At 35.2% G+C, this 11,365-nt stretch overlaps 1 protein-coding gene across 1 annotated transcript; it reads right to left on the bottom strand.

Annotated features, from left to right (window-relative positions):
• Positions 1 to 351: 351 nt before the first annotated feature.
• Positions 352 to 1,738, bottom strand: LOC126617417 (embryo-specific protein ATS3A-like). The gene is made up of 2 exons (XM_050285487.1): positions 1,594 to 1,738; positions 352 to 1,120 (listed from the first exon to the last, which is right to left on the bottom strand). Exons 1-2 carry the CDS (start codon positions 1,690 to 1,692, stop codon positions 626 to 628), a joined length of 594 nt encoding a protein of 197 aa, XP_050141444.1. The 5' UTR covers positions 1,693 to 1,738; the 3' UTR covers positions 352 to 625.
• Positions 1,739 to 11,365: the final 9,627 nt, after the last annotated feature.

An 11,365-nucleotide genomic window follows, 5' to 3' on the forward strand; every position in this document is an offset into this window, starting at 1 on the left:
TCTTGGTCCAGCATTTACGTACCGAGGACTAAATATTAGAGATGCTTCAAAATAATTCACAGGTACTTGACTTAGAATTAGTTGCTAAATCTCAAAAGCCTAGATCCCATTTGATGTGTGAATGTTGCTTTTGTTCTGCACATGTTGAAGGGATTTTTGGTATACTCCAGGGTATTCTACATTTTAAGGATTTTAATTGAATTTCAACACATGATTTGCAGCCTTTAGGTAGCAGAACGATCAGAACAAAAACCCAAAATTTTCCTCTTTTACATTAACGTTTCACGCGAATTGGAAAAAAAAGAAAGAAAAAAAAGAGCGTTGCTAGCATCAATTTCCAGAACCAATGCATACAAATAAATTTACTATGTGTACTAGAACGGACACATAATTATTATTATTTTTTCTGAAACAGCACTTAATTAAAACTAAAAGACCCCCTATTGCAATTAAAATTATTTATATTAGTGACGGTTGACCCTAATGTCAGTGCTACCGTACCCAACTTCTTTTATCTCAATTCCACAACTTCGTTATTTTCTGAATACTCAATATTTATGATATGGTATAACAACTAAAAAGTTGAGAGAAAAAGTTTGATACAAGTAACTAAGGATGAATTATATCATGGCGTTCGAACCAATTTTTTCATGACTGGCTTTTTTGCAAACACTTTCCTCTTGTGCTTGATCCCAAATGGAGTGACCTCTTTATCACACATATCCAAACCATGCCAAACATGGCGCGGCAAGTACCTGCGGAAGTAGAAGTAATTCGAGCTGAGATGGGAGTGAGACCCCTCCAAAACATGAACTTGTGCAAAACCAGGTCTCCAATCATCAGTTCCAGACAGTTTGAGGTAGAGGTAGCAGACCGGCGAGTCGACACATTGGCCCTTCACTTGGAACTCATCCACTACGCAAGCTTGAAATGGTTTTCTGGGAACATCATCAAGGACGTCAGGCTCTATCGGATCCACCCTTCTTATGTGCTTCGAGTTTAGGTGGTGAACCACAATGTCGTTAGAGTTTGTGTCACCAAATCTCAGCCTTATGTGGTTTGAGGTTTGGGCACCTTTTGTGCATGTTGTTTCAATTGTAACTACGTACGTACAGTTTTCCTACATAATGTCAAAAGTGAGATTATTTATTTCATCTAGCTAGGTGTTATCATTTAAATGTGGTACAAATACTTTTGATAAATTAGCTAAAATGATAATCACGAATCAAATCAATTACTGAGAAAATATCGACATAATGATCAAATATTGATGACATACAAAAAAGTTGATCATAGATCAACAATTAAGATTTCAAAAAGCGATCATTTTTACCAACTTCTGATGTACTTTTTGTATGCAAAATAGTAATTAGAATGCTAATTGATTAACAAGCAAGTTTTCTAAGTTAATACTAGAAAAACAAGCGCATTCAGTGCAAAACAATAATTAGAATAGAAGGCACAAAAATAAGGTTTCTATATAAACATGCATCGCATTGTTCATCCACCACCAAATTAGAGGCACATGCACAATAACAAGCAAATTCTAGAATAATTTTCAATCAGCTTATATGCATGTTGCATCTTCATCACCTTGTTTATTCTTGGTGCGAGACTTTCACCTCCGGCCAATAAAGCAATCAGAAGCACACAGCATATTAACAACGAAGGTCTGCAATTCTGTGTTGCCATGTGTTGTCCTTCTAGTGTGCTAAAACAAATCAAATCATCGTTAATTGGCCAGTAAATGTTTTAATATCACTCTCAAGGTATGTATATATACAATTTATAGATCACCACTGCAACGCTTCATATTCTTTGCTTGGCAAACTGATAAAGGCATATTCTTAAACTGTATATGTGATCTAAAAGATCATATTTCATGTTTTTTCTGTACATCTAGACGTATGAATCAGGTTTCCTTGACTTCTACTTATACCATGCATCTGCTTTTTTACCGAGGTTGATTACCCGGGTATTAGAGCAAAGCATCTTTTATTAGTGCTATTCTCCTTTATATATAGCGGGTACACGCATTTTTTGGACACACACTTTGACATGCATGCCCACTTTGTGTATTTTAACAATTTAACCGTCTATCTTTTAGGTATTTTCTCAAATATCGTCTTACTGAAAGTCACTCAAATCCAAAATCATATGACCATTGCATTAAATGATAGTCATTTTAGTGTTTTTTTGTTGAACCATGTCTGTCTATTTTCTTCACTACAAATGAATGTCTTAATAATCTTGAATTTGTTTAAATTTTTGCAAAAATAATATATAAATGATGAATTAAAATATAAACGTTCGGATTAATTTCTTGCATGTAAAGAGCCTTAATTTCTTCAACTTCAGTTCATACCAAACTGCTATCTCTTCTCCCTTAACAAAATTGAAGAATTTTAATCAAGGGCAGAGTCAACCTGGGGCTAGGTGGGCTTCATAGTTGGTGAAAATTATCGCACCCCACCGAACTAAAAATTGTCCACACTCTACCTTGACTCCTTAGATGAATCAAGTCTCTGTATATAGTCGAAAACAGGGAGAAATTTGTCTTCTAAAAATTATCCTTCGTCTCACAATAAGTCCGAAATCAAACTGAACATCCCTCACCCAACAATGACGAAACATTCAACAATCATCCCCATCTAAGCACTTCAAGAAATTGTAAGACTCATGTGAGTATCATTCAGTTACTTGGACGATAAGCTACTTGTTATACAAGTTGACCATCGACCTAATTATATGGAAATCTTGATATATGGCTAAAGTTTGGAGTCTTAATACACCTTATTTGGGAGGACTTGTGTTGATAACCATGATAAGAAACCTAATTGATATTCAAGAGTTATGGTAAACCCTAACTACTCTATAATAGGCGTATTAGTAGGGAAACCCTAGTTATATATATTAGGTTGTTTCTGCACTCACTGCACCGGTTCCATCCTGAAGCAATAAACCCTATTTCATTGCGTGAACATTCTTGGCAGTGAGTGGAGAAGACATCCTTCTCAAACCCTACCATCATGTCTTCCATTCCAGGTTAGAGTAAAGTTAATATACATGCGTACTAGTATGTGTTGGATAAAATCAATGATAAATTTATAGATGCTAATAAATAATAAATGCGAACAACTAACCTAACAGAGTATGAACAATGAAATACTATTAAACAGATAAACTGATGATCGAGGCTTGCGTGCCACAATGTCCTTGAAACAGATATTTCGCCCCTACTCAGTGCTTGTAGTTCTACGGACGTCTGCTTCACCAGGATTCAACGATCAAGTCAAAATTTCAGCACCGGAAAACTTAACTTCTGGCGAATTTCTTTGTGGTTCCCACAGTAAAAATGCTTTGGATTGTAGAAGGAGAATTATGTTTTTCTGTGTTCTAAATGCCATGCAGATGGATGTATATATAATAGGATTATGCATGTTAGCAACAGGTATGAAGAAGGGATGCATATGTTAGGAGACATCTTCTCAGAGGGGTGTTTGCTCTCTGCGTTTTTTCACCACACTTCAGACTTCATCTGAAATGATAAGTCTGTTGGTAAAAAATAATTAATTAATTAAATCAGAAATTAATTAAAAATAATTAATAAAAAAATTAATTATTAGAGCCCGAGCCCCAAGGCCCAAGGTTCATCTTTTGATAATTAATTATATATTAATTATCAATTAATTAGTACACCCCAAAGCTCAAACCCAAGGTTGAGCGCAATTTTATTCTCCATGGTCAATCACTCCAATCACTTTCTATATGGGACAAGGCCTTATAAAGTGAGGGAACTTTTTGGTAGTGACCAATGTGGGACAATGAAATTCTACTCAAAATTTCCAACAATACCCCACATTTGAGTTGAAATTTCATTCAAACACGACCAATTTACTTATAACACCCCACATTTGAATGCAAATGTATGACTAGGCTACCTAAAACTGAAAGAGAATAGACATGATATGCATCGGGTGAAGTGTCTTTTGGACTTGAACTTACCCTAGTGATAACATATCAGGTTTACTTGGTGACGCAGTGGATGTGGAAGATCTTGAACTGTTCACTGCAGTAGTAAACCTAGACAATATTTTACACACATATCATGTCTACCACACGTCAATTTATACGGTTGTGTTCATTTTGGCCCTGAACAGATCCTGGATTTCGTATGAGCTTTAGAGAATTTAGCCATGTCAATTCTCATAAATGCGGCCCCATTTACTCCTATATAGGTGAAATTAGTTCAGAATAGTCTGCCATATTTCTCTTGATAACAAGATATTAATGTCATTAAATGTATAAAACATAACCCCTCGAACTTCAACAGACAACACACATTTTATCTTAAGAATGGGTAAGTTGTGTGTTCAACTCTTGAATCAAACTCAACCAGTTTGCCTATTGAACCTAGACCATGGGATCTCCAATCAGCTAGGTTAAGTTTCTGGCCAGTCTGATTCATTGAATTGGCTTGAGACTCATTCCCCTCGATGTAAATAATATTTGCTCTCTTGGTAGGCCTTTTGTCAAAGGATCAGCTATATTTTCCTTTGACTTTACATATCAATGGATATTATTCCATTGGAGAGCAACTTCTTAAGAGTATTATGTCGACGCCTGATATTTCGTGACTTTCCATTGTATACATGACTTTTGGCCCTTGATTGTGCGACCATACTGTCACAATGTATACATATAGCAGTTACAAGCTTTCGCCATACTGCAATGTCCTCCAGAAAATGTTTTGAGCCACTCGGCTTCTTCTCCAGCCAAGTCTAAAACTATAAACTCTGATTCCATGGTGGAATGAGCTATACATTTCTGTTTAGAGGATTTCCAAGATATTGCTGCACCTTCCAAAGTGAAAACATATCCACTTGTCAACTTGGATTCTGTGGTGTCAGAAATCCAATTAGCATCACTGTAGCTTTCTACAACAGGTGGATACGTTGTGTAGTGTAATCCATAGTCAAGTGTATTTTTCAAATACCTTAACACTCTTACTAAAGCATCCTAATGTTCTTGTGTTGGATTACTTGTATATCTTCTAAGGTACTTACTATATAAGCAAAGTCATGTCTAGTCGAATTCATCAAGTACATTAAACTTCCAATTACTTGAGAATATTCAAGTTGAGATATGACATTGCCTTTATTTTTCTCCAACTTGCATCCAGCATCAAAAGGAGTTGCAGCAGGTTTGCAGTCAAATTGACCAAACCTTCATAATATTTTTTTTCTGCATAATGGGATTGTGTAAGGACATATCCTTCACTATTTCTCTTAATATGAATTCCTAAAATGACATCGGCTTAACCTAAGTCATTCATGTCAAAACTTGAATTCAACATTGACTTTGCTTTGTTTATTACATCTTTATCACTTCCCATTATGAGCATATCATCCACATACAAGTAGACAATAACACAAGTTTTATCATTACTCTTAATGTAGACACATTTATCAGATTCATTTATTTTGAACTCATGTGTCAACAAAGTATGATCAAATTTCTCATGCCATTATTTTGGTGCTTGTTTAAGTCCATATAATGACTTAACTAATTTGCACACTTTGCTTTCTTGTCCTTTAAGCACGAACCCTTCAGGTTGTTCTATGTATATTTCTTCATCAAGTTCTCCATTTAAAAATGTTGTTTTTACATCCATTTGATGTATATTTCACCACACTTCAGACTTCATCTGAAAGGATGAGTCTATTTGTGATAACCCGTCCCTAATTTTACGATTTTATTAATTTTAAATGATTGAATTGATGAAAATGCCCCTAGAGGTCAAGGTGTTGACTTTCGTTGACTAGCATATTGGAAGACGTATGAAACATTCTTTTAGCATATCCTTGTATTACTAGACAATACGAACGCATAGGCACAAGCAGAATAGAATTTGGAGTTACGATGGAGATTTGACAGAAGTATGAAGTTAAAGGGCATTTTAGTAATTTGGCTATTCTAGGTAAATGGCTCTATTATTTTAACATTTTCTCTTGCCCTATCCTGTATCCCATTTCCCCGAAAAATATGGATCTCCCTTTCTTTACTCATCTAATTCCCTTTTGCTAGCTCACTTTATCTCCCACACTCTCTCTCAAACTCTTTTAGCTGCATCTCTCTTCCTCTGCAACTGATCACCATCACTCGGAGCGGCTACGGCTACCACACACCATCCTAACCACCGCATCTCTCCCTTACCTCACCCTTCTTTTTTATTTTAAAACCCTCTGCCCTCTCTGTACAACCATGTCGAGGACCACATAACACACTCGCCGTCTCTCCGGCGAACCAAACAACCAACCCAGTCAGCGAGTTCCAACTCCACCACTGTTCCCCAATCTTATATCTCTTCCTAAAACCTAGGAACGTAGACCACGAAATCAAACCAAAACACAAGCAGTGCACTGCACAGTGTTGCCACACTGTTCAATGATTTCCCAGCGAGTTTCTACCTTTCACGACCTAGGTAAGCATTGAGGTTCCTCGTTTCTCTTCTTTTTTTATGTTTACTTCAACTTCTAAGTCGACATGTTCATTTTGGCGAGTTTGGGAAGCAGAAACAACAAGAACGAATTGTTTTCCAGATTCCGGTGGAAATCCAATAGGTTCGAGTCCTTTTTTTCGACCACCTCTGTCCACGATCGAGGAAACCAAATGTATATTTTGATCCCTTGTCCTCTAAGCTTCGTTTTGATATATTGGAAGGCTAAGTTCAGTGGAGTTTTGGAATGGTCGGAACTGTGTAGAACCCTGGCGGTTGGAAACTGGACAGAGAAAGAAAAGGAAAAAAAAAAGGGCCTGAAGCTCAAACCTGGCCCAAGCCTAACCTAAACAGTTTGACCACTGTTTCCAGCTTGGCCTAGTTCTAAAATCGGCTCATAATATTCTTTGTGTTGACTTTTTCGGAATTTTCTCGGAAACCCTTGATAGGATTAAAAGCACCCTACAAAGTAGCACACAAATGTCCTATTGATTTTCCTTATTAACACTAAGATTTGTCAATTGTAGCATATCAAAATAAGGGTCTTTCCCGCAGAAGATTGTTTTATCTAACTACTTAAAATGTCACCAAAAACTGGTTGCTGTCCCTACTGACCAGCCACCGAAAAATAATTATTAGACCGACTTACACTTATCTAAATTCTACGAAATTTTATATGAAGACACTACACACAGAGCTACACTTCTACAAATTTTTGGGATTTTTGGAGTTGATTTGCTATTTAAATTAAATTGAACAAAAACAGGACAGAAACAAATTTTAAGTAGTTCACAAATTAAGAAAAACGAGTTAGGGGTATTGCTATCCACCACCAAATAATCATGCAAACATGTTATGTTTCATTCAAATTTCTTTTATTTCCGGATGAAGATGCTCAAGTTGGCTCAATGTTAGAACTCAACCTATTACTCTTTCTTACGTAGTATGTCAAGAGAATGGCGTTTTCAACTTAACTTAGTCCCTAGCATGCAATCTAGAATGGCGTGTTCATAGGTTTAACAAGTAGAAATCATTAAGAACGAAAAGAGTTTGAGTCATCACAAGGCATCATAAGTACTGGCGTTGTCTTACTTATCCTAGAAATTGGTTCACATGTTAATCGCAATTAACAAGTACTACTCTAGAATATATGCAGGTCCTCATTCGACAAGGGCAGGCACACACATATTCATAGCATTAGAATCCTAGATATGCTTACTACGTATGCATCCATAGAAAACAAATAAAGAATTCATCAATGAGACCAGTAGTGAACCAATATTCATCCATTCATAAAAGTAATTCAACAAAATGTCATAACAAAATTGCAATCATATTCGGGGCTTCAAAACAGCCCCTAACTACTAAAAATTTAGTTACACACAATCCTTAAGTTAAAACAAAAGATAGACATGAGTTTGAGAAGATAGAACCGAAAGAAATCGACCGAGGCTTCCTCCCCCCTTCCTTCCTTCCCCAATGCTGCTTTTAAACCCATTCTTGCTGCATCATTTTCTTCTCCTTAACTCACCCACTAATAGCCATTTAGTGATGACAATAAGTGAGAGGAAATGTGGTAAAACAATTGTAACACTTTAGGTAGCCTTTATGCCAATTACTCCCTCTTAATCCTCATTTTTAATTCCATTTCATCTGATATTTGAAGAGGTGTCAGCTGACTTGTTCTTGGCTGCATCAGTTTTGGCTGCTAGTTTTATTGGATTTATTGCCTTCAATGCAGTTACAAACTGCTCAGCGTTTTGGAAACCTTTCAGTGTTAAAACGGCCATAACTTCTTCTAGAAAAATGATATTAACAATCCACGAAATGTTCTAGAAAATAGACATCCGTAGCTTTCCAAGAATATAAGGCTCATTCTCTAATTCATTCTGAGCGGTTCGCAACTTGCTTCCAAATTCAGCTGATCTGCACAGGCAGTTTTGACGAATTTGTTACTAAAAATCCTACTTGTGCTATTTTTCTTTTATTTGCTTGACAAATCCCACAAAACACAAAAACAAAGTAAATATCTCAAAAATATAAGGAACTAACTAAGAAAAGACAAGTGAATTTGATGTAAAATATATATAAATATGAGCTTATCAAATACCCCCACACTTAGCTTTTGCTAGTCCTCGAGCAAAACAAAGAAAATATGAAAAAGTAGCAACATGAAAAACAATAGATTCCCCCTATGTGACCCTCATAGAATTTCATTCAAGAAAACAAATCATCAAAAACCTTAGCTAGCACCAAACAAGCTAATCCAAGCTCATCTTCCTTATTCAAATGTTAGCAGTAACCTTTTAATCATCCATGAAGTGTAGTGTGTGTAATAGTCATGCTAATACAATTTCAAGTTTTTTTGAAAACACCACACGCAAACTAGTGACCTTCTCACGGGACATACACTCAATCACACATATATTTAGTTTAACGTATTTCGCTCAAAGAATCAAATGTGAAAGATCTACCATAAGCTTGCATAAAGATCTCATCTCCACAATCATAATTGCAAAACTTAAATCAAGAGGACTTTTATTGGTTGTAATGAGGCTTAGGGAGAGGGTTATAGAAATGAAAGGATAGGTAAACACAAGTTCCAAGCTACATTGCAAGCAATTCTCTTGTTGAGATTTACAAGAACTCAAGCTCTCCAACCATTCTACTAATACCTCCAACCACACCCCTAAACTGAAACTTAAAAAAAAAACTTTTTATTTTCTTTGTATACAATTTTCTTTTTTTTTTTCTTCTTTTTTCTTCTTCTTTTTTTTTTTTTTTTTTTTGGAACCAATTTTGCACATAACTAAATACAAACATGAAATACCCCCACACTTATTCTTTTTCCAAACTCCTTCAAAGTACTTCACAAACATTACTCATAAGACAATCTCACATTGCTCACTAGCTAGCTTGGAAAGGGTAAGGAAAAATGTTTAAGGTATAAGGGTAGACATAAGAAATAAAAGGCTCAACATATACGGCTCAAATTGACAATCTAATAATATCATTTTTCTTTAGGAAACATGCTTATTTGGGCCATGATGATAAACCTAATGCCTCTATCCTTTTCAAGTTCATGCAATCAATGACAAACATTTCAAAAATCGTTACGCAAGTTCTAGAGATGTAATTCACATAAGTTCATCGCACATGAAAGAATATGAGTGTATGAAAAATGCACACACTTTCAATAGGCTCAAAAACTCACATAGGTTGTATATGGTCACTATATTCACATGTGAGTCATACTTTAGTTTCACATCAACAAGGCTATGTGCATTTGGTTTTTCAAAGATGATTAAACATGTACAAGGCTAACAAGAGAATAAGGAATTTCACACAACACATGCTTACTAAGTTTTTGATCACCGTGGTTCAAATTCAATCCAATTATATCATTGGGTCGGGAAACTAACAAAAATCTACTTCAAAACGATAAAGAAAATAAGACAATATTTTTGGATTTTCAAATTTTCTGAATGTTTTTTTTTTTTAAAAGTAAACAAAACTAATTAAGAAAACAAAAAGAAACAATGCGGAAACAAATCAAACCAGTTCTTAGTCAAAGGTACGAAAATTTTCAATTTGGTCATTTTTTCAATCCTTACCCCCAAACCTAAACTGGACATTGTCCCCAATGTCAAAAAAAACACATTAATGCATAAAATAAAAATAAAATAAAATAAAAAGAAACAAAATAAAGCATTTGAACTGAAAACTTCCCCAATTTGTAGTAAAATCAAGTGATGACCCCCAAACTCCAATTTTACAATCAACTTCAAGGGTGGACATAACCAAATTTTCCTCCAAAGAAAAGAAATAAATCAGTTTAGCATGCAAGAAAATTCAGAAAACAAAAACAAATGGAAAATTGAAAATGACATAACAAGACAATGAATAGAAATATTGGGTTGCCTCCCAATAAGCGCTTGCTTTTACGTCTGCAGTCGGACGATACCAAGAGTAATCATCCAAGGGGAAATGGTTCTTGGATCTTCGAGTATGCATATACTACGAAGAGTACCTGACACAAAAACAAAAACAAAAACAAAAACACTAATTAGACAAGAAAATAAAACAATAGAGAAATAAATAATTAGAAATAACAATCCCCGGCGACACGGTGCCAAAAATTTGATAGGATTAAAAGCACACTACAAAGTAGCACACAAATGTCCTATTGATTTTCCTTATTAACACTAAGATTTGTCAATTGTAGCATATGAAAATAAGGGTCTTTCCCGCAGAAGATTGCTTTATCTAACTACTTAAAATGTCACCAAAAACTGGTTGTTGTCCCTACTGACCAGCCACCGAAAAATAATTATTAGACCGACTTACACTTATCTAAATTCTACGAAATTTTATATGAAGACACTACACACAGAGCTACACTTCTACAAATGTTTGGGATTTTTGGAGTTGATTTGCTATTTAAATTAAATTGAACAAAAACAGGACAGAAACAAATTTTAAGTAGTTCACAAATTAAGAAAAACGAGTTAGGGGTATTGCTATCCACCACCAAATAATCATGCAAACATGTTATGTTTCATTCAAATTTCTTTTATTTCCGGATGAAGATGCTCAAGTTGGCTCAATGTTAGAACTCAACCCATTACTCTTTCTTACGTAGTATGTCAAGAGAATGGCGTTTTCAACTTAACTTAGTCCCTAGCATGCAATCTAGAATGGCGTGTTCATAGGTTTAACAAGTAGAAATCATTAAGAACGAAAAGAGTTTGAGTCATCACAAGGCATCGTAAGTACTGGCGTTGTCTTACTTATCCTAGAAATTGGTTCACATGTTAATCGCAATTAACAAGTACTACTCTAGAATATATGTAGGTCCTCATTCGA

This window comes from Malus sylvestris, chromosome 3 (assembly GCF_916048215.2).
Source record: "Malus sylvestris chromosome 3, drMalSylv7.2, whole genome shotgun sequence".
NCBI classification, from domain to species: Eukaryota; Viridiplantae; Streptophyta; class Magnoliopsida; order Rosales; family Rosaceae; genus Malus; species Malus sylvestris.

Bases quoted from the DNA above. Each gene is read 5' to 3' on its own strand.
- LOC126617417 (XM_050285487.1), bottom strand. From the start codon at position 1,692: ATGGCAACACAGAATTGCAGACCTTCGTTGTTAATATGCTGTGTGCTT. The intron at 1,121-1,593 runs GTGATGAAGATG...GACATTATGTAG, and splicing joins TCGCACCAAGAATAAACAAG to GAAAACTGTACGTACGTAGT.